We start from the raw sequence: 24,084 nt of genomic DNA on the forward strand, positions 1-24,084 counted from the left end.
AGCTCTGAGCACTGTCACAGGCACATGGTGGATCAGGACCCCACTCAGCCTTCTGCACCCTCAGCTGCCTCTGAAACTTTTCTACAGGATGTTGCTCCAGATCTGCAGACACCCCTACCTCCCCATCTCATCCCACTCCCATAAGAAACTTCTAGAAGCTTGGGGTGGGGGCAGCTGCCATGTGCCAGGAACTGTACCAAGCCCCACATACACTGCTGTATTTCATTGTCTTGGCATCTCTACGAAGGGGTATTATCTCAGATGCCCAGATGAGAAGATGGAGGCCCTGCAGGGTTAACTAAAATGTCCAGCTGAGAGCACACAGTTGGAAAAACAGTTGATGCCAAAAAAGTTGGGGGGCTGGAGGGCCAAGGCCAGAGCTGGACTTTAAGAGTAGGTTATGGCAGTGCCAGGTGTGAACTGGGCCCTGTGCATGAATTGCCTACTAATTCAGACTAAAGTGTTACTGGCTGATAATGCTATTTGTACCACTTGGATTTCAGCTCAGCTTTGAAGGTATTTGAGCCCAAGGCAGGTAGGAATTTTTATGTCTGCAGGGTGCCTTCCCCAGGCAGACCCCAGAACAGAGCCCTGGACTCCCTAGTGTAATCCCCAGGACTCAGGATCGGGGGCCCCTGGAGCCAATCCAGGCTGGGTTGGCCCTTTCCCAGGCCTCCCGCCTCTCCCGGGAGGCAGAGGCAGAGGCGGGAGGCCTGCGGCAGTTTTTCTGCTGCCTCCTAAGTGCAGGCGGGCCCATCCTGCCTCCCTCCCTTGGCTGACCTCACCCCCTTCCGCCTGTGCCCAGTGTGGGTCCCCGGGCCCCTCGGACGATGCGTGTTCTTCATCCTTTCCACAACAACACATTCATCAGGAGGGAGACAGACGTTCCAATCCGGAGGGAACAGAGAGGGAGTGGAGGAAATCAATAAGGAAGAATGATGTCTCTATATTGTGGCTCCCGTGCTTTATTTCCCTCTGCAGAGGCAGGATGGAAAAAATGTTCGCTACGGTTTTGATATTAATTGATCTTGAAGCTGGGTGAACCCAGTGGTGCTCCCTTAATGGCCAGCTATCGCCTGCTGGCACTGGGGTTGACAACAAGTTCTCAATCAATGTGCACGGGCCATGCATTTATCTGACTGGGGTGTCCTGGCTCCTCTCTGCTCGCGATGCTGGGGCCTTCTCAGTGGGGCCTGTACACAGGTCACCGGCTGGGTGGGCTGATGAGGGAGGGGGTCATATAAACAGAAGCAGGACCACTACCACAGCCCCGAGCCCACCTTTCCTGCAGATATAAGCCCATAGCTTAATGGACAACTGATTTCTGTCTGCAAATGCCCGAGTCACATGGAGCTCAGCAGGCTGTTAACAGGGTCCTCAGGCACCGCACCCCAGTCAATTTCAGTCCAAGGCTGAAGAGCAGGGGTGCAGGTGGGGCTGCCCAGGGGATATGGAGCAATGTCCTGTAAAAAGGTTTCAGAGAGGCAGCTGAGGGTACAGAAGGCTGAGTGGGGTGGATGGGGTGAACACAGGCAGAGGCCTGGACTTCAGAAGACGCAAGTTCAGGTCCTGCCCTACCTAGCCTCCCTGGGCAGGACACCTGTCTCAGCTGTAGTTTTCTCACTTGCAGAATGGATCCTTCCATCCGTAACAGCATCATCCCAGGCTTGATGGAGGTATCTAATGAGGTCACAAATCCATATGAAAGCATTTAGTAAAACATCTTTAGTGCCAGGGTCAAGGTCAATGCAGTCAATCAGTCAATCAACAAACACTCCTGCCCCATGGCTTCTCCCTCTTTGCCTGATGACTCACCCATTTGTTTTCCAAGCTCCCAAGTGTGTGACCTTTATGGGGTTGGATGGTCAGAAGATACAGTTGAGATCACTGGGAAGGTCTAGCAATTAAATACTTAAGAAAGGAGATGAGGAAGAAGAATTAAAACCCCTTAATCCTCCAAAAGGTGGATCTCAGCATAGCTCCTAGCCAGCCAGGTCAGGAGCTGAGTTCAGTAAATCATAAGCAAACCAGTAGAGGTGCAAAAACAAGTTGATGGTCAGCCAGCCTCCAGCCGCTCATCCCCTGAGCGCAAGCTACAAGTGCGCACTGCCCACAGGTCTGCAGTTCTGTCCTCAGCACTCCCTTTCTGGTGTGTGCTACTTGCTTCACCCCTTCCTGGGTCTCCCCTGGGCAGTCCCATCCCCATCCCTGCTCTGCAGCCTTGGACTGAAATTGACTGGAGTAAGTTGCCCAAGGACCCCATGAGTGGCCTGCTGAGCTCTTGGGAATTTGCGGACAGAGGTCAGTTGTCCATTAAGCTATAGGAGCACTCCACTTAGCCATGTATATGGGACATAGTTAAATAATGAAAACAAAAATAGAACATTGCAAAAGCCTGGGGCTGGCTGGCTGATGCCCCAGGAAGAAGCAGGAAGGCTGTCTCAGGGAGGGCGTGGGGGGAATTCACTGTCAGCCTTCCTATGTCATGAAGCTGCTCTGGTTTAAAATACATTTTTTTCTTTATATATAGGTCATCTTTTGTTAACCTTTAAATGAAAGTGTATATGCACACATACCCACACACCTCAATCGGAAAAATAATTTGTGCCTGTTTTAGCACGGTGGGAAATTCAGAGAAGAAAAGACAGTCTTCCCTCCTCTTCCTGACTCCATAGTGCTGGCTGGGGGTGTTGGAGCTCTTTGGTACCACTCCTAGGAAAAAAAGGGCAATGAAAAGTAGGTACTGAGTTAGAGAATTCCAGTTTTGGCAACAGAGCATGCTCAGCTAACATATACCCCAACTGCCAGCACTTAGGAAGATTTTTAAATACATAGTTGCCTCATAAGAAAGATGGCAGTCTTCAAGGAACTCAAAACTCCGAGCCTTGAGCATATAAACTGACACCAAGGGAGACTGAGTGTGTTGGACCCAGATAAGGTCATAGTAGCTCAAATCTAAAGTCTTAATGCCCACCCAGGGACAGGAAGATGTGACCTTGGGCCCTGACAAGGCCAAAAGTTGCCCCTAAGACCACTCCGTGAAAAAGGCCCAAGAAAGCTGCCAGGATGTTAACTCTGTTCAGATGCTCCAGGCAGGGGAGAAAAATCTTTCCTTTAAGATATCTAAGGGCAAAGACAGAGCTACCCATAGATACAAAGTTGAAATTTATAACACCCTCAAAGGGGAGAAATCTTCAACTAAAATTTACTGTAAAAATAGGTCCTGGACTGATAGAATCCCTAACTCACCCAGCTAAATCAAATTCAAAACTGCCTTCCAGGGCTTGTCCAGGCCCAGAGTACACAGGATTCCCACGGAGGGAAAAAAAGCCCTGCTAAAGATGAGCTCACAATAAAAACTACAAACCACTGAGGACATGGTTTACCCAGGGAAGTTAGCACAGACAGCAAATGGGGATATTAGCACCTCAATTGTAGAACTTGAACTTGATTGTAGAGCCCAATGAAAAAATCAGTAAGTCCAATGTGTTTAAAATAACCAAGGAGATACCACCACTGATCTGCTTTCTATTCCTACAGTTTTGCCTTTTCTACAATTTCACATAAAGGGAATCGTACAGTACGTATCTGTGGCTGGATTCTTTCACCCAGCATAACGCATTTGAGATTCATCCACGTCGTATGTGTCAGTAGTTTATTTGTTTTTATTGCTGAGTAGTATAGTGATATGTGAATACAGCATGATTTGTTTATCCATTCACCAGTTATGGACAGTGGGTTGATTCTCATTTAGGGCTATTATGAATAAATCTCCTAGGAATATTCAAGTGGAAGTCTTTATGTGACCATAATTTTCACTTCTCTTGCAGTCCCACTGAGGAGTAGAATTGCTGGGTTGTGTGGCAAGGGCATGTTTACCTTTATAAGAACTTCTAACGTAGCGGTACCATTTTGCATTCCCACCAGCAATGTGTAAGATCTCCAGCTGCTCCAAATCTTTGTCAGCACTTAGCGCTGTCTCTCTTTTTAATTTTAGCCATCCTAGTATGTGTGTAATGGTTTATTGTGTTTTTAATATAACCTTCATGACAAAACTAAACGGGACTTTGGGAAAAAAGTATAGGTCAATCTCACTTATGAATAGAAATACTAATGTCATAAATATAGTGTTAACAAACTCTATATGAAAATAAATATATTATACACACCCACATATATATACAAATACACAATATATCACAACGAAAACAAGATTTACACCAGTAACGCAAGAACAATTTAACATTAGGAAATCTATTCACATAGCTTACCTCATTAACAGACTAAGGGAGGAAAATAAACATGTTGTGTCAAAAAATGTAGAAAAGATAATAAAAGAAACAGAAAAACAAATTCATCCATAATCCTGCTATCAAAGCAACAACTACAAATATTTTTATATTTGTCACCCCACATGCTAACAGATTTTTTTTTTACAATTCAGCAAGCTGTCAATATTTTGTACCCTACTTTTTTATCATTTAACATTTTCCACCAATGACTACATAATCGTAGATGGAGTGGAGAAACCATAGTTCATACAAACCTTCTCTTTCAGAAAAGCATTTTTGTGGTTTTGAGGATTTTGCTATTACAGACAACAGTGAATACACATCTTTGTGTATTTTTGTACTTACATTTATATCTGTTTCCTTAGAGGCAGTTTCCAAAAGTAGAATTTTTGGGACCAAGAGAAATGAAATGGTTAACACCCAATGCACGTTGCCAGACTGGTTTCCAAAAAGGTACACTACTTAATACTCTCACCAGCAGAGCCTGAAAGATGTTGTTTCAGAGGTGAGGTGGTTTTTTTCTTTCTAATTAAACTTTTACTTTTTAGGTAAATTGTGGATTTACATGCAGTTGTCAGAAGTCATACAAAGAGAGCCTATGTACCCTTTGCTCAGTTTCCCCCAATGGTAACATCTTGCAAAAGTGTAGCACAACCAGGGTATTGTCAGGGATGCAGTCAAGAGGCAGAATATTCCACGTCACAAGGTTCCCTCCTGTTACTTTTATAGCCACACTGACCACCTCCCCTCTCTGGTCCCTGATCCCCACAGCCACTGATCTATTCTCCATTTCTCTATTTTAGTCATTTCAAGAATGTTATACAGATGGAATCACGAGGTAAAGTTTAAGGAAAATTATTATCAAAAAACAGATGTAACAAAGTTACAAATAGAAGAACTATAAAAAATACATTTTGAATTAGTCTCTAGACTAGGACTGTCCAACAGAAATATAATGTGAACCACATCATACAATTTAAAATTCTCTAAAGCTACATTAAAAATATATATAAAGACATAGGTAAAAGGAATATATTTTTAGTTCAATATACCATTTCAATATGTAACTGATACTTTTAGAAAATCATTAATGAGATACTTTACATGCTTTCCTCGCATGACGTCTTAGAAACCCTGTGTGTGTTTGTACTCACAGCACGTCTGAACTCGGACTGGCCATGTGTCCAGCACTCAGGAGCCGTGTGTGGCTAGTGGCCGCCATATCGGCTAGTCCAGACTGTACTGAAATCCAGCCGTGAGTGTGGGGTCTGCAGATCTCCAGGCTTGTGAGGGTCCCCATGCTGGCTAGTGGCTCTCAACCTTGGTTGCATGTTGGAATTTAAAAAGTAACACGAACGCCCCATCCCTTCCCCCCTTCCACCCCCACCAGAGGGTTGGAAGTAATTGGTCTTGGAAGCAACCCGGAAGTATTGGGGTTTCTTTAAAACTCCCCTAGTTTTCTGATGGGCAGCAGGGGTTGGCCCACTGGTACAAAGGCCTGGGGTTGCATCCTGTCCCATCCTGTCGGGAATCGGGGGGAGGTCCTGGGGACACCACTCCCTTTCCTCCTCTCAGTCCTCGACCTGACCTCTTGGAGAGCAGGCACTTTCTGATCTAGCGGTTCTGGGGGTTTCTGTGCTTCCAGCCCTGCAAAATCCCACCCCGATCTCTGCCTTGTTCAGTCACCCAGGCTGGTTTTAAACTGAGCTGCACGCAAGTTTCCTCCCCCATTGCTCCCGCCCCCACCTGCCCCGGCTCATTACCCTGAGTGTTTTCCGCCCTGGGGTCAGCCCCCTCAGTGGGCAGCCTTGCTTCCTCTCTGGATCAAGGGATGAAGATGAGCATTTGCTGAGAGCCCGTGACCTACTTTACGTCGTGGAATCCTCACCGCCGCTCTGTAAGGAAACAGTCATCCCTGTGTTATTGATGAGGCTCTGAGAGACCCCGGCTCTTCCAGCAGAGGCAGGACAAAAAGCCAAACCAGCCAGCCTGGGCGTGCAGGCCGGCTTGATGGGGTTATGAGGTGGGACAGCCGGGCTCAAGCCAGTCCTTCGTCTTCTTTTTCCAGACCAGTGCCTTTCCGTGTCCAGTGGCCCGTGAGCTGGTGTCCCTGGCTGAGAAGCATACAGAGCAGCGAACCCTGCCTCCCCCGCTTGTCATCAGCCATCTCCTGGGGGTGGGGGCCTGGCAAATGGCGAAACCCCTTCTTCTTGGCCCTGGTTTCCTTCCCAGGCCTTCATTTCTGTCATCCAGTCAGGAAATATTCAAGCCTCTTTAAACCACTGTCAGCACCTTGCTCTCAGCTGTTGAGAGTCACAAGTCCTGTGCGGGAGCACACGCTTGTGGGGTCGGTGCCAGGATCCTCCAGGGGCGGCCGGGCTACCATCCAGGGCCGAGGCAGCGCACTCAGAACCAGGCCCCTGGGGAGCTCGGGTTGGCTCAGACATTGTTCATCATAAGTCCTGCGGGTGGGTGGAGGAGGAAGCAGAACGCCTCATGCGGAGAATGAGCTCCTCAACGAAACACATCACGCTGTTCTGTGCTTTCCTCTCCTTGCCCATTTGCTCAAGGTGCTCACCCTCCAGCGGCTGGCACGGCAGCTCCCTTTCGCACTAACGTTGGGAGGGCTGGAGTGCTGGGCTCGTGGGTGTTGTTCCTGGACCCACAGCAGCCTGTCCAGCTCTCTGTCTGTCTCAGGGCCTGGGACTCAAGACGGCAGGGCTGGGGTATCTGGAAGAAGGATGGGGACACAGGGTGGCGGAGAGAGGGGAGGCTTGGGTGCGTGCGCTCCGTATCACTAGCATCTTGAGTTACGGTAAAATGTGCTGAAGAGAGGAAAACGGTGCTGGCAGGACATTATTTATAGAAGCACATCCTGGTGCTTTGTCACATGGCCAGGCCACGTTAATCGTCCTGCGAGGGTCCCCCTGCGCCAGCATTTCTCTCCCGAGGGGCACACCCGCTGCAGGGCTCCGAGCTGACTGCTGAGTGTGGTCCAGGTAGCTTCTCCAAAGCCAGACTGCTTTTCCTCCCCACGCTTCCCCCAGCCTCTTTCTTCCCTTCCCCCAGAAGGAGGAATCAGCAGAAAAAGCAATGTCTTTCTTGAAACATAAATACTGATTCTAAGCATGGACGGGGGCTGGGTGTAACCAGGAATAACTCGGTTGGCGTGTCCAGCAGGACACACTCAGTTGCTTCCTTTTCTTTTTCCTCTTTCTCTTCCCTCTCCTGGCCTCCTCCTCCTCCCTTCCTCCTCCATAATCACTATTTTATTAGGAAGATATCTGGTTCGTCCATCCACCTAAGTGATGCAAAGGCCAAAGAGAAAAAGACTTGAAAGCCTCAGCCCTTTTATCTTGGGCAAGAGGCTAATAATGTTGAGGAAAAAGCAGAATGACATTTCCATTTGACAGTCAGGAATCTGGACGTTTTGGAAGAGAGAGTTTCCAAGGTGGTGAGCTAAGCAAACTTCCCTCAGCAGCCCACCAGGCTGAGAGATGGAGGAGAGGCGGTTTAGCATAGCGGGTAACAGGGCCAGATTGCGGCGTTCAAATGCCAGCTCTCTCACTTTCTAACTGGGTGAACTTGGACCGATGGCTGAACCACCAAACCCGTCGTGGGATAATGACCCCGGTTAAGATGAACTATGTGCACTCACTCTGCGCCAGGCTGGAGCCCCTATTTTAAGCTGGTTACATGTGTTAGCTCGTTAAGTCCTCATAACCGTATGAAGAAGTTACTAGTATTAAATATCCCCGTCTTAATAACAGTGCCTACTGCAAGGGTTGTTGCGAGGATTAAGTGAAGTCACGTGTGTAAATTGCTATGCGCTGCGTCTGGCACATTCCCTGGGTCCAATAACCGTCAGCCCGCAGGAATCGGGGAGGCAGAGTGTCCATTAGGTAAAGGAAGCAGCAGACTGAGAAGCAGGATGCTGAGAGAGGAGAAAACCCTGGGTCAGCTCTCTCCGCGGGCTTCTGCAGCCTGGGTCTGATGGATGGCCAGTGTCACCAAAATTAGATCAAGTCAGAACATTTTTCCTGTCTACACATATTAAGACACAAGGAACAAAATTGTTTTTCATTTCTTTCCGGCTTTTATCGCACCCAGCAGCCGGGTGGAGGCGGCCACACGAGCGGGCTTCTAATTGCCAACAATTAAGACTTCATGCCACTGAATTATGTAGTTTGCAACCCCTATCGCCCCTCTGTTTAAGTGGAATCTAAAGGAAAAAGGAAGCATGCAACCCTCCCTACCTTTTCTAAAGGGGATTTTTGGTTTCCACAAATGCTGCAAGATAAAAAATCTATTTCTGTTGGGGTAAAAGTTGAGGGGGGTGGTTCCTTTCATTGTAGGATTGGCTTTAGGTCTGGACAGGACATCTGCTGGTGGGCTGGTGCGTCTCCTCTGCTGCTGTGGTCCCTAAAGTGCGAAGCAGCCAGGGTGTGACTTGGGCGGAGGGGAGGGTTCGTGGCTGGAGGCAGGGCTGGGAGTGATGGAAGTCACAGGACAGAAGCTCCCAGGTACAGACAGGCTTGCTCAAGAACCTACATCTGTGCTGTTGAAGGGAGGAGGCAGAATTTTTTTAAATGTATGGATTAAACGGAAGACAGGGCTGGTCTCCATCGCTGCATGGGGGAGAAAGGCACAGAGTCTGTAGTCAGGGGCCAGACACACCCAGGTTTGAATCTCTGTTGCTTAGGAACTGGGTGACCACCACATCTTCAGCCTCGGATTCCTCGATGTAAGGAAAGAATAATAATGAGACTTAGCAAGGCAGGCGTCAGAAGGAGATTAGGGATGCTCAGTGGGTAGCAACTGTCATCCTTCTTCTCACCATCACCGTCACTGTCCTGTTCTAACGCCCGTATTCTGTGAGTCTTCAGTACATGTTTGTGCCCGGCATGGATTCGTAATGCAGGCACATGAAACAAAAATAATGGTCTCCGTTATCTGCAAGCTCCTAAGCCAGCCGTGAGCAGGAGCACCCCCCACACCCCTCCCTTATCAAGCGCCTTAACACGTATCAATTCACTAGTCCCCAAAGCCACCCTTTGAGAAAGCATTACTGCAGTCCCATTCTACAGATGAGGAGGCTCCATGTGAAGTAGAGTCTTCACTTGAATCATTTAATGAAATCCTGAGACAGCTTGCCAAACTGGGTGCCTCTCCAGCCAGGAGCTGAATCTGAAATCGTTTGATTCATTGAGCCATGGAAGGGATGGATGGCTGGGAAAAAAAAGAATAGAGGAAAAGGAACTCCTGTCCTACCCCAGGCACCCCAGATGGGCTCAGCTGATGGGCAGAGACGCAGAGCCACTGAGGGGTGCAGACACCCTGACTTAGAGCTGGGCTTTCAAAGAGGAGAATGGCCTACTCGCCCCCTGCACCCCTGCTGGTCCCCTTGCCAGCGCAGGCTCAACCCCGCTCAGCCCTAGAGAGATAGTACAGAAGCCTTAGTCTTGAAAAGCAGGTTGGTGTAGAAGCATAGCCATCAGGGTTGAGCAGATCCCAGGTTCCAAAGCTTCCTTTATTCTCAGCAGAGATAGGGGAGGGTCTCCTTCCATCCGGGACAGTCTGGAGTTCTCTGCGTCCATACAGGCGAACCTATGTTGGACCTTAAGTAGCAAGGGTGAAAATGCCTTTGAAATCTTTCCAACAAGTCTGGACAATACTTCCAAGACTGCTAAGGCATTTCATACCCTTTAACCCAGAAATTCCACATGCAGAAACTTATCCTGCGAAAATACTTGCTGATGTCCACAAATATTAGCTATACAGATGCTTATGCACCATTGTTTACAATAGGGAAATTTGTGTAAACAGCCTAGCCATTCCATGGTAGGGAAATGGTTATATCAGTTTTGGTATATCCAAATCAAAGAATATATATTCTGTAGCTACTAATACAGAAAATATTGACGATATTAAGTAAAATAAAATCAGGTTATATTGTGGTGTGTGCAGTATGGTCACGTTTGTAACACGTAGAAGAATCCTGCAGAGACTATAATACCAATGATATGGTCACCATTATCACTACTTAACTAGCACTCCATGTTCTCCCACTCGACTTGGTCCCTGTGGCCATGCCTTTGGAGGAACATTGCGGGTCAATTAAGAGGCCCCTTGAACCTTAATAAAGTGTTGGCCACAGTCTCTCCAGCTGCTTCTTTTTCAGGAAGAGCAGTGACCTTTGGTGGGTGGTCGTGATGCCTCTTTGTCCTCTATGGAAACTGGCCCATCAGTAACCCCCTGGCAAACCAAGGGCCAGAGGAGTCTGCTTAGACACTGACCTTCACTCCAGGAGGTTCAGACGCGCAGCTCTGCAGCCTTAGCTCTATAGCCTGGACTCCTGGTGGATGGGCTGGCTGTGGCTTCTTGGGGCAGGGAATGCTTGAAACGCAAGACTCCTTGGGTCTCGCTTTTGTCAAAGGCCAGTGAATCTTTGCCTGGCAATGTTCACATTCTCCAAAGGGCCTCAGCAATGTGGCGGAGAGAGAGCTCGGTGGGGCCAGCATGGAAAACAGGCCACTCACCCACCCCCGGCCAGCAGCTTCATGACCTCTTGGTGGAGGGCAGTGTCTCTGACTAGGGGGCCCCAAATTGGGAGAGTGGAATAGTGATGACGCCTGGAGGCCTCCAGGCTTCAGGTGATGCACTCCCTTCTGGTGCTGAGCCTCTGTTGTGTCGGACACTTCATGAGCACTTGCTACGTGTTTGATAATATCACATTTAACATCTATGTCAACGGAGATGGCTCTGTGCCCCCTACGAAGACATCCTTTACATCATTATGCAGAGCAATTTTGCTCCTCAAATCTCTCCATTCCTAAAGCCTTCGTTGGTTTGGAGATGAAAAAGGAGACAGGGGGGCTGAAAATTGGCCGGGAGCAGGGGGAATGAGGAACATTTTGCAGGGACCAACTGCCATGATGAGAAACTCTGGGCCTTTTTGCCCCTTTTCAGGGATAGATTTACCCTGTTGAATCCACTGTGCTTTTCACTGCTCTTTGGGAGTCAAGTGGTGCTACCTTCTGATTGCAGCATTGTGCTGAGATGGCATGAGGTGGCCCAGCCTTATTCAATTACACTTTCATAAATCCTCACACTAACCCTTATGAAGCTATCCCTGTTTTGCAGAGGAAGAGACTGAGGTTCAGAGTGATCACATGACACATCCAGGATGTGACAAGGGAGAGCCAGCATTCCAACTCAGATTTGCCTGATCCCAAAGCTATGTGCCATTCACTCCCTGACAGAGCTGTCCATTCCAAGGACTGAACTGTGACCCTCAGGCCCCCCATTGCTAAATTACATTCTGGCCAGTCACACCTGGGATTTATATCGTACTTAGGCAGTGAGAAGGAGTTGCTAATAAATGAGTAATGACATTATTTTGATAACTTCTCCTACATAGCAGACTGCCTCAAAATATAGTGGTATGAAACAACAACAATCTTATTTCACTCACGAGTTCCTGAGTCAGGAGTTTGGGAAGTTCTCGTCTGGGCAGTTCTGGCTTGGAGATTCCCATGCAGATGCAGTCAGATGTTGGTTGGGGCTGCAGCCATCCAAAGGCTCACCTGGGCTGGATGTCGAGGATGGCTCAATCTTGGGGCTGGCAGCTGAAGCTGGCTGTTGGCTGGGAGCTCACCAGGGCTGTCAACCAAACACCTGCGCATGGTTGCCAAAGCAGTTTCCTCAACCAGGGGCAATTTTGCACCCTCCCAGAGCATTTTTATTGATTATAACTTGGGTGCTGCTGGCAACTGGTGGATAGAGGCAGGGAAGCTGCTTAACATCCTGCAAAGCACATGACAGCTCCCCTCAATAAAGAACTGTGCAACCCAAAATGTCAACAGGGCCGAGGTGGAGAAACCCTGCTCCAAAGCCTGGGGGTCTCGGGGTCGTAGGACGTCTTACCTGGGTGCCGCTTCCCCTTGACTGAGCTCCCAAGGGAACTAGGTGGCTACCACATGTCCTTTTATGACCCAGCTTCAGAAGTCACATAGCATGGGTACTGGTGGGAGCAGTCACACACCTGCCTAGACTCAAGCGGAGGAGATGTGTGTGGACCCCATCTCTCAATGGAAGGCGAGTCAGAGAATCAGCAGTCACTTTTTGACCATCATAGAATAAACTGGGGATCAGCACCATGGGAAGCAGGCAGATCACAGAACCGCTGGGGGTTGCCCTCTGGTCACCAGGTTGTCCTGCTGGAAGCTGGCCAAGCTGGCACTGAGTCACTAGACCAGCTCACAGGAGCAGCAGGTGTAAGTGGCTCAGGAGCCCTGACAGGAACCCCTGGTCCCCAAACCCTTCATCAAACATCACTGGGTTTTCTCTGGGCTAGGTGGAAATGGAGATCAGGGTGTCTTCCTTGGACTGTCCTTCTATCTCTTCCCCATTTCTCTACAGTTAAACCCCATCCGTCCTCCCCTGCCAGTCTCTAACTGGTCCCTCCCTCACGCCTGTACCCTCACCTACCTCCAAGCACCTAAGCACTTCGTTGCAAGTCCTTTTATTATTGGCTTGGGCAGGGAAATGTGCCATTTGTGATTTAATTTCCACAAGACATTTGTCCCTCATTGCTAGTCATGGATGGTAATTAATGACTATTAATTCCTGATAATTAACAAGCTAATACTTAGAGGTAATGGCACCTGGGTAATCATCTTAAAAGGCTCAAAGCTGCCGTGCTTTCGAGGCCCCAAGCTCCAAAGGATGACACTACATTTCAGCATCTCTCCCCTGGGAGCTGGGACTGCGTTTTGTTTACCAGGGCAGTGATTGGAGAATTGACAAATCTAGCCTTTAGTTTTCTTCTCTGAATTTAAAAATAATACGTATTCTGTTTGAAGCTTTGTTGAGCCCAGAAAAGTATAGAGGAAATCAAATATATATAACCTTATTACCTGGAAACATCCACGGTCAAAGTTTTGGTTTATTTCTTCCCAATCTGTGAATTTTTTTTCACAATAGAGTTTGTGTTAAATATGTGCTTCCACATCCAGCTTTATTTGTGTAATATTACAACATAAACATCTTCCCTTATGGCAGCATCTTATCAAATATGTCTGCCTCCCCCAGCAGAAAAATCAAAAACTGTTGTAGAGAGGGGGGTGGAATTCATGGGAAAAGAAGGAACAGCGATGTGAAAGGAAAGACTTGAGCCTCATTAGGTGGGAACAAGGAATTCATTCTAGAGCAGAGGGTCTTTGTGGGGACTCCTGTCCCTGCCCCGACTAACCGAGGACATTGGGTAGAAAAATACGTGCACAGTTACATAAGAAGGAAGACTGGAAGGCAGTGACCTAAGATGTTAATAAGGGTGTTGATTTCAGCGTGGGGTGGTGCCAGTCATTTTCATCTTCTGCCTTACGATTTTTCTGTGCAGCACAGAGAAAAAAGCATTGAATCAGCCTTCCAAATCTTTTCAGCACACTCTTTTCCGTCTACAGAACTGCCTGCGTGATCGCAGGTAAAGTCTCCCCGCTGGGCCTTGATTTCTTTCTGTGTGGTGTGAGGGAAATATTGGTCCTCCTGCCCTAAGAGGTACTGAGTGAGAACGCACCTCCAGGAAATCGATATGAAAAGATACGCCCAGGTGACTCCCGTCAGTAAGCCCAGTAGGATCTTGAGTAGCACTTGGCTATTGGTAAAGACAGTCTTCCAAAATTCTGTGTCACGTACGTGTCTGGATTCCCTAGTGGCCCACCCTGGGGGTGCCTCTTCATCCCAGCACTTCTTGAACCTGTTTATTTCTTCCGTAGGGAGGCAGTGTAGCTGCCACACAGACTTTAGACCGAGACCTGGGTTTAAATCCACAGTCTGCCACACACCCGCGATGTCCGGAGGCTGCTTAGCATCTCTAAGCCTCAGTTTCCCCATCCATGAAATGGGGCCAGTACGCCCTACTGATGGGGTGGTTGTGAGGTCCTAACGAGATACTGTGCCGTAAAGGGCTTTTCAGTACTCAGTCAATGATGATTGATTTACAAATAAAAAATATTTCCTAATTGAAGTGTAAATTCAACTGCATAATGAGTGAGGTTGTTATCTTCCGCTCTGTGTGGAGTTCCATAAATGGGTTCCCTGCTCTGGAAAGGGACTTTTCGGTTTTCCCAAGCTCACTCCAGGCTTCAAGCTCAGCTATTATAGAGTTCGGCAGCTTGGGTCAACTTGGGCCTTTTCTTTTATTTCTTGCTTTTACAGATTCAGATCCAATCTTCTCTCCAGTTTCACCTTCCCAAATCTCCAAGATCTGAATCTTTTCTGTCTGCCAAGCTTACCATTAAAACTGGCTGTTCAGCTCTGACCGGCGCTAGCTGTTGTATTTAGAAGCCCTGATCCGTCGACTCTGCAAAAACAGGGGCTTTGCCCATTGTTGGCTAATAGCAATGCCTTACACCAGGCTTGGGCGTTAGGTTTTGCAAAGCACGTCCACCTCTGCTGTTGCATTTACTCTCCCAGCAGTTTTGCTCTGTTATTCTTCAAGGGGGGACAGCACTGTCCCCTAAGTGGATTTCACAGAACGAAATACCACTGTGTGGTCACGTAAGTTTGGAAAACACTGGGATGAGCCAAGCTAAACAGACTTTTCAGGCCTTTAACCTGTAACTGTGCAGTGCGATTCTTCAAGATCTGGATGCAGTGTTTCCACAAGATTTTTTTTCACCAGAGTCCCTTTTGCTAGAATATTCCATGGAAGTTTTGCTCCATGGACCCTCATTTGGAAAGGTCTCAAGACTGAGGCAGGATGAAGTTTAAATGTAGGCACCACCATTTGCTGGCTGAGTGATCTCGGGCGAGTTTCTCAACCTCTCTGATTCTCAGTTTGCTTACCCATAAAACTGGGGTGGTAAGAAGGTTGTAAAGATTAAAATGAAGTGCTGAGCAGAGTGCAATGATAAACATTCAATGTAATTTAGCTTTTATTATTATCCTCTTCCTCTAGGTTACCTGGGAGAGGAATGGATCCCAGAAAGGCAAATTTCCCAACGTTGCACAGTTACTAAGTGAGAGAGCCGAGAATTAGATCCAGGTGTCCTGCCTCTCAGTTCAAGGCTCTTCACCGCTTATGGGGCTGTTACTCTCATTCAGGCAACTTACCCATTTGTTCTTCTCTCCTTCCCTTACCTCCATTCCTTCTGGCAGACATTGGGGTTTCGTGAGCCTCAAATATAAGTGAAAGTACTTAGGAAACTGCTAGAAAAATCCTAATGATCATGACCCGTGGCATTACCCATCCCAGCAGTCCGTGTAGTTGATTCCCAAAGGCACCTCCAGACAGCCTGCCCTGCCACCCCTCACGTCCTCCTCGGGACCCAAGGTTCCACCGGTTGAAATACTGCCCACGCTGGTGTCATGGTCGTGATGCCGTCATTTCATGCTTTTCCGGCTTGTGAACTCCGACAGTGCTTCTGATTCCTTTGCTTCTGCCATGGCCGCCATCACAGGGCACCTCACACCGTAGGTGCTGTATGAGATATTTGTAACCCAGTCAGGGCCCAAGCTATCCAGCTGCGCCTCCCACACCACTGCGTGCAGAATGGCTTGGCTTAGTGGGGAGGGCTGGCTGTTTTGCAGTTTATTTTCCCCTTCTTTGTCAAAGTCAGTGCAGGAGGGATGGGCTTGGATTAAACCCCTGTGCTCTCCAGCCTGGTGGACAGGTAGGTACGTGCCTTTGCTTCCAGGCACTCACATGCCTCCAGGAAGCTGGCACGGTGGTTATTCTCTCCCTTGTCAGCTGATAGAGCAGGGTTGGTGCTGTGGAATCTAGGCCAAGATGTCCCTTCTTCTTGCAAAGAGCACCCATTTTCCTCCCCTTCCATCTTTTCCCTGCCCCTCCAGCAAGCTCAGACTCTGCAGATGAATCAATGATCGTGAGTGTGGTTTCTGTCCCCTTTAAGCTGGCTGAGCTGAGAGCCACCTTTCCTCAGCTGAGATTCGATGCCGTGCCTGGGGGAGGGCTTCTGGGTCACCCCCCGGGCCCCGAGGGTGATGGCCTGAGCCTTCCCATCACAGGTGCTGTGGCACCTGACTCTTCCCTGAACATTAACATCCTGTTGCAAAATTTCCGACTTTGCATTATTGCAAGCGGCCAGTGAAAGTTGCTCCCAGCCTGGCAACATTCATTGCAAGCATGACCGGCTTAAGGGAGATTCCCCAGACCCTGCCTTCTTCTAGAAATAGCTCTGCTGTTTCACTCAGCCCCACTGTGCGACCCTCTTCTGGGCTCTGACCATATCCTGAGCTTTCCTGGCCACAGCAGTCACTACATTGTACCGTAGTCACCTGTTTGCTTGGCACAGTGCTCCTGGGACTTCAGCTGGTATATGACTCACCTGAATCGTGTTAAAATGCAGCTTCTGACTTAGAAAGTTGGAGGGGCCTGGGATTCTGCATTTCTACCACGCTTCTGGGGGATGTGGATGCTGCTGGTCCAATGGCCACACTTCAAACAGCAAAGAGCAATCCTCACCCTGAGCTGCAATTAGAACCACTGGGAGCACAACGATGCCACTGCCCTGACATGAGCCCAGTTACATCAGAATCTCTCAGAGTGGCACCCGGGCATTAAGGATTTCTAGACACTGCCCGGGTGATTCCAGATTCCAGCCAGAGTTCAGAAGCTCTGAGCTGGGCTGTGGGCTCTGTGGGGCGGCATCTGCTTGCCTTACTCCTCACTTTTCCCAGCTCCATCACTGAGCCCAGGGCTTGGCCCAGGCAGGTGTCAGTAGGTGTGCGCGTGGCTCACCTTGCGTCGACTCTGAGCTTCTCTGTGGCTGACTCAGAGCTGGCTCCTACCAACACCGCATGCTGGGCAGGCACGAGTCAGACAATGAGGTGGGTTTAGGAGGCCTGTTGAACGTGGCCTGGGGTGTGGCTTCTTTCCCGTGGCCCACCCGGGTCTACAGCTGATTAGAATCCATGAGGAAGACACCTTCCGGGAAGCCTGCCTTCTCTACCCCTCAGCCTCTCCCCCAGACTCCTGCCGCTTCCCTGCCTGGGCCCCGCTGCTCTCTACCAGGATGCGCTCATGCTCAGAGTCCCTCTCATCCCAGGGAAGCCCACCCTGGCAGAGTTCGTGCCTCCATCCCTCCTCCCTGCCCCCCCCCGGCTCTTGGGCAGATCTCTCCCACAGCCCCCACCAAGCTGCATTCCGGCTGCCTTGAGGGTGCCTTAGTCTTCTAGATGGGAACTCTTCGAGGCCAAGGATAACGTCAGGTTCATCCTTTTGTCTCCCCTGGCAGGCACAATGGGTTGCTGAATGAATGAGTGAATGAATGGCATTATCCAGCCAGGGGGTCTCCCAGAGAGAACCAGGCAGCCCCTTGCAGTGGCCTGTCAAGAAAGCTGTGAATTTCTGGTGGGGAGAAGGAGGTGGCATCTCGGTTGCCATGGCCTGACATCCAGGGAGCTGGCCTGTTGGTTTTCAGTCATCCATTTGGCCTGGCCCGGCTGACTCAGTTACCCTCCAAAGGCCCCTCACCGTGGCCTCCTCAGAACCTTGGCTGCTACTGCCTGCTCACTCTCTCTTCTGCCCCCAGAGCCCACTCACCGCGGCTGGCACCGCGGCTGCGGGCTGCACGCTGACCGTCGGGAAGATGAGTGCCTGCGGGAGGAAGGCCCTGACCCTGCTGAGCAGCGTCTTTGCCGTGTGCAGCCTGGGCCTCCTGGGCATCGCCGTCAGCACCGACTACTGGCTGTACCTGGAGGAGGGCGTGGTCCTGCCCCAGAACCAGAGCACCGAGATCAAGATGTCCCTGCACTCTGGCCTCTGGAGAGTCTGCTTCCTCGCAGGTAAGGGTGCCCGGGGTTGGGGACAGCCCTTCCCCGCCACCCCAAGAGAGCAGCAACCCCCACCAGGAAAACCTACCTATGAGACCCCCCCCCCACTCCCCTGGGGGAGAGATGTCCCTGCTAGGAGGAGGCAGTTCACACCGGGTGAGCCTCATGAACTCCGGGCAGCGCTCCCGCCAACGCTCCTGCCAGCGATCAGGACCCAGTCCAAACTCCAGCCCCAATGTTTGAAGTCCATTTAGGCAAGTCCTCTCATCTCCTGGGACCTGGGTCTTCCCACCTGAAAGGGGAACGTGACCCCGGCTTCCCCATGCTCCATGCCCTGGCTGTGAGGCAGCCGTCGCACAGGTCCACCGCCCTTGCGCTCATCAGCTCGCTGAATCGTGGACCTCAGTGTCTTCCCAGGACCTGTTAACATGTCCGCTTTACAGACGAGGAGATGAAGACTCAGGGAGGTGCAGTCCCAGCATGGGCACGTTCTGGCGAGGGCCCTCTTCCTGCTCCATAGCCAGCACCTTCTCGCTGTGTCCTCACGTGGTGGCAGGCATGAGGGAGCTCTGTGGGGTCTCTTTGATCAGGGCATTAAACCCATTCATGAGGGCCGCACCCTCATGACCTGAACACGTCCCAAAGGCCCCAACTCCAAGTACCATCTCCCTGACTCAGTGCCACTTGTCTCCACTCATTGGCAGGATGGGAAACACTTAGCACTTTCGCTGTTCCTGTGTCCATGACACGGCAGAGAGAAAACACAAGTGCAGGTCTTCCCTGCAAGATGGTGTGGGTTTGGACTCCACCCATCTGGGCCTCCCACCCGCTTGCTAGGTCTTCCCTGGACCCCTTGGAGTTGCTACTCCAAGTGCTCTGTCCTTATCTGCTCACTGTGGCCCCAAACCAGCCCGCACAAGAAGAGCATCCTGCGCCCTGTAAGACTGGCCAGAAACACTGCAGGGTCGCGGGTCGCAGACCCTTTCTTGGAGGGCTCTGTAACCGATGTGAGCACGGGGCAGAGGGAGCGCTTGGTCCTCCCAGCGTCATGGTCGGGCCCCGGGGGATGGGGTGGTGGTTGGCGCCCACCAGTGTTTAGCAGGGAGGACACCTCAAGGCCTAGCCTCCCGGTGACATGCTGAGTCTACTTTGGGAATGGCACCTGACGCTGACCTCCCCTCCCACTGCCCTGAACTGTGTGTGTCTGTCTCTGCTTAAATCTGAAGCAGAGTCTGAAGTCACCACCAAAGTGGTTGACAAGGCTTTGGGGGTTCTGCTCCATGACACCCGCTCTGGGGACCCAAGCCAGCCATGTGCCATCATTGGTGGAGTCTGTCCCAAAGTGACGAGTCAGCCACCAGACTTTGACTCCGTGTTGAGTTTGCAGTGCTGACTGCTTTCACATGACTCTTGGTGCTTCTCCAGGAAAGATATGTTGTCAGGTTGGGCGCCCACCCCCACTGTGGGCCACCAGCCAGGGACAGGACCCCCTAGGGTTTGGATCCAGCCCAGGCATAAATACACAATGGGTCAAAGATCCTAGAAGCATCTGGAAATACCACTTGAATCTGCTAACTTCAAATCCATATTCAAGGAGGACCTGGAAATGTAAGGGATGCTTGTCTCCACAGGCGAGGAGCGGGGCCGCTGCTTCACCATAGAGTACATGATGCCCATGAACACCCAGCTGACCTCCGAGTCCACTGTCAACGTTCTAAGTAGGTGCCTCACACTTTCCAACCCAGGCCACGGGGTGGGCAGAGCAGAGCCGGGCAGAGGGGAGAGTCAGGGTGACCAGCTCGTTTCTCAAGAGCTCGTGTCCTTAGACTCAGCCGGCTGTGCTGGCCTGAGCTCACCAGAGCCAGCTCTGCCACTTATTTACCCAGTGGTGGCAGCAGGTTGCTGGAGTCGCCCAGTGTTGTGACCTGAGCAAATGAGAAGGCGTCCGGACCCCGTGTCTTCCTCCGTTTGGGCTGTTATAATGAAATACCACACACTGAGCAGCTTAGAGACGACAGAGATTTAATTTCTCTCAGCTCTGGAGATGAGAAGTTGGAGATCAAGGTGCCACGTGCTCACGTTCTGGTGAGGGCCCCCTCCCCGGTTCATAGCCGGTGCCTTCTTGCTGTGTCCTCACATGGAGGCAGGGAAGAGGGAGCTCCGAGGGGTCTCTTCCAAGGGCACTAATCCCATTCATGAGGGCTCCACCCTCATGACCTAAGTGCCTCCCAAAGACCCCCAACGCCAAATACATCACACAGGGTGCTAGGTTTATCAAAATGAATTTTGTGGGGGACACAAACATTCACACCATAGCACCCAGGGAACCGAAGCAAGCTCTCTGGTCCCCAGTGAGACTGACGTCACAGCCTTGCCTCACCAGAGCTGGTTCTGACCACCCGAGGAGGGGACGGAGCCCAAGATGCCCATGCAGGGTGGGGGCTTTGGGGACCGGCTGGCAGGTACTACCAGGAACACTTGCCTCACGGGGGTGAGCTGTGGGGAAGACACTCGAGGCTGACAGCATCCTTTCGTCCCTTAATTAGAAATGATTCGCTCGGCCACACCGTTCCCTCTGGTCAGCCTCTTCTTCATGTTCATTGGGTTTATCCTAAGCAACATCGGACACATCCGTCCCCACAGGACCATCCTGGCCTTTGTCTCTGGCATCTTTTTCATCCTCTCTGGTAAGTCGTGTCATTTTCGTTCATGCACTCTGGACTTGTGACATTTGATTCCTAACCAGCTCTGCTCTGGGAAGTTCTGGTCACGGCGGTGAGTCAGTTCCTGGCACGGGACCAGCTGAGCCAGTGGTCCAGGCAGTGGAGGAGACTGCTGATGACCGTGGGCCTGTCCCGCACCTCCGAGGAGCAGTGACCTGACCGCCCCCCCCCCCCCCACAACCGGGCAGAGCTGGGATTAGAACCCCGGGTCCTCCTCACTCTGCACCATCACCACCCCTTCCTCCTTAGTTCCCACTGATGAGTATTCCTGTTTTTGAAGAGTTATGTCCTCATGTTTTTGCGTGAAAGAGAAAGACAATGTGCCTTTGGAATAATGGCCTCTTCACCTCCCAGACCTCTACCATCCCCTGGAGATCCCTAAATTCCCCTTCACTTTCCAGGGATGCCCTGTTCTCCGTACCCTGGGCCCACCCCAGTTCCTTCTTTACGGATCTGTCTTCCTGCCGACTTCAGATTGTACTGCATTATTCATTCTTTCTTTCATTTATTCATGTGTTTATTCATTCATTCGTGATATCTGCCAGACCTTATCCTGGGAGCTGGAATCACTGTCTACTAGAAGGGCAGTGTAATAGGAGCTAGAAACAAGTGGACAGGAAACATGAACCCTGCAATGAAAGAGGCTGTGACAGCGGTCAGCAAGGACTGCTATGGGGGCCAAGAGCAGTGGCTGGAACTCAGACCAAGTGCCGGTCAGGGAGGACTCCAGGAGAAGGCAAGATGAAGGGTGAGTCAGAATTAGGTAAAGAGCGTGAGATTGGGGTGGGGTGGAGCCTGGAGGGAAGAGAGAGGATAAAGCTTTGGGGAGTTGAAGCGTAATGATTCCTCCTTGCGGTGGGAGCACAAGGAGGGATGTGGTGAGAGGTGAGCCTGGGGAAGGCACCTGAGGTCGCCTTATGGATTTGGGACTTTGTGAGAAGCCTCAGGAGGATTTTAAGCTGAGGAACGGCATGACAGATTTGGATTTTGGAATGACCTCTCTGGGGAATGACAGGAGGGAGGGAAGCAAGACAGGGGGCAGAGAGAGTGGGTGAGAGGCTGTTTAAATAGTACAGGAGAGGGGGTGGGGGCCCAGACTGAGGGGATGAGAGAAGAGAGAAATGAGAGGGTTCAAGGCCTGCCTGGGAGGTAGACTCAGTAGGAGTAGGACTAAGACTTCAGGGGAGAAGTCGAGGGCGAGTGCCAAGTTCTTGCTTGGACACTAGGTGGACGATGCGTTGCATCACTGACCTAGGGATCATAGGAAAAGGAGCAGATCTGGAGCAGAGATCGTGAGCTTAGAGTGGGAAATGCAAAGCCTGAGATGTCCACGTGATGTCTTGAGGCAGAAGGCTGCTAGAGGTCAAGGTTTGGGGCTCATGGACTTCAAGATACCAAAGACAGCGGTGGAGCTATCAGCCTAGCGAGTAGGGGAGGGAACCACAGGGATGGAAGAGATCACTACAGGGAGTGTGGGGAGTGAGACAGGAAGGAAATGTGGTAAAGGAAGCTAGGCTCTTTCTCCCCTTCAAGGGGACCTGTGCAGTTTCTTGAGGACTTTTTTTTTTGGAGATCAAGCCAAAGGCGTGGCTCTCAGGGCATGTATTTTAGGTGCCCTGGAGCCCTGGACTTGTTGATAAGAGAGGAATTATAGGTGGAAGATGGGTAGAGGGATGGCCTGAATAATGGATGGATGGATGGAAAGAGAAGAGGATAAAGAGCTGCTGGGCACCAGGCATTCTGACGGCCACCTGATTCCCAAGCGACTTTAGGTTCCTTTCCCCAACATTTTCTTGTCAGTATAGCTTGGGAGCCAGGTGGCAGTCAGAACACCTGATGCCCAAGAGGTTTTCTGACTTTCTCTTTGCTTCCTTCCCATCCATCCATCCTTTCTTTCATTCATCTGTCCATCTTTTTTTCAATCCACCCTCCTACCCATCTTCCATCCATTCTTCCATCTATTAATCCATTCATCCATCCTTCCACCCATCAATCCAACAAATATTTACTGAGCACCTGCAACGTCCTCAGCCCACCCTCTGCATGGTTGTATTTCCACCGAATCCAGGAGGTACAGACAGGGTTAAGCTCTTCCCTGATCTTTCTATGGATTTCACACTAGTCAAGGCTACACAGTAGCTTTGAAGCGTCTGAGGTTTCTTCAGCCGTGGGCAACAGAATGAGAAATCTCAGGTGGAGCCGGGTCCCATGAAGCCGTTTTCATGAGAGCCATCGAGAGGGTTCACTTGGACCAGCAATGATTCCAGCGTGAGTTAAGTGCCGGGGACGGCTTGAATCCCAGCTGTTTTCTTTTAACATTCATCCTTCAGAATGCCCTCATTTAATCAAGTGAATGGAATTACACCCTAACAGTGCAAAACAGAGTAATGAATTACGTCCTGATTCAATTACAGCCAGTAATTGATGAGACGGATGCCTGAATCGGCCATTCGCACAATGGCAGCAGGAGTTTGGGTGCCACTGGCCTCCTGATTGGACACTTTTCAGAATCTGGATGAACCCTCTTTATCTCTCCTGCACACCCGTGGTGGGTGGGCTGCACCGGCCATGGACCGCATGGTCTCCATGGTCACGTGACCATCTATCCTGGGACTGGAGACCCTGGCTGAAGAGCCTGTTGCTCCTCAGTTTGGCAAAAGTCACTTGCTAACTTAGTGGTTCTCACCCTTAGTTCACATTAGCGTTGCCTGGGGAGCTTTCAAGGCAGTACAGTGCCCAGGCCCGGCCCAGGCCACGGGACTCAGCATGTCTGGGGGCGAGGCTTGTGGCGCAGACGTCTGACAGGTGATTCTAGCGGGCCGGCGGGGTGAGGACCATCGGGCTCCCCGTGGCTCAGAAGGTGGCTGGACGGGGAGCTTTCTTACCTGAAGCTGTCCGCTTTCTAGAAGGCAGTGGTCTAAAGAGAGTCCTCAGGAGAACTCTGGCTCCCCTTGAACTCCAGAATGAGTTCGCGGTCCCCACAAGGCTGGTGGCTTCCTCCCTGAACCACAGGAGGCGGGGGTGGGGGGGGGTGCCCGGCCGCGAACTCCCCAGGCCTCTGCGCTGAGCCCCCGCTGTCCGGCCAGGCCTGTCTCTCGTGGTGGGGCTGGTGCTCTACATCTCCAGCATCAACGACGAGATGCTGAACAGGACCAAGGACGCAGAGACCTATTTCAACTACAAGTATGGCTGGTCGTTCGCCTTCGCTGCCATCTCCTTCCTTCTAACAGAGGTAAACCCCTTCCAACAGGCGGAGGGGATGTGGGGAGCTG

At 50.7% G+C, this 24,084-nt stretch overlaps 1 protein-coding gene across 1 annotated transcript in view; it reads left to right on the forward strand.

Moving 5' to 3' along the window:
- CACNG5 (calcium voltage-gated channel auxiliary subunit gamma 5) overlaps window positions 1-24,084 on the forward strand; it is a 37,068-nt gene that overhangs the window by 10,129 nt on the left and 2,855 nt on the right. Inside the window, exons 2-5 of the mRNA XM_031468917.2 lie at window positions 17,849-18,101; window positions 19,721-19,807; window positions 20,636-20,776; window positions 23,899-24,044. Of these exons, the coding sequence (XP_031324777.1) occupies window positions 17,906-18,101; window positions 19,721-19,807; window positions 20,636-20,776; window positions 23,899-24,044 (570 nt within the window). The 5' untranslated portion in view covers window positions 17,849-17,905. The remainder of the gene's footprint in view (window positions 1-17,848; window positions 18,102-19,720; window positions 19,808-20,635; window positions 20,777-23,898; window positions 24,045-24,084) is intronic.

Source organism: Camelus dromedarius, chromosome 16 (genome assembly GCF_036321535.1).
Source record: "Camelus dromedarius isolate mCamDro1 chromosome 16, mCamDro1.pat, whole genome shotgun sequence".
Taxonomy (NCBI): Eukaryota; Metazoa; Chordata; class Mammalia; order Artiodactyla; family Camelidae; genus Camelus; species Camelus dromedarius.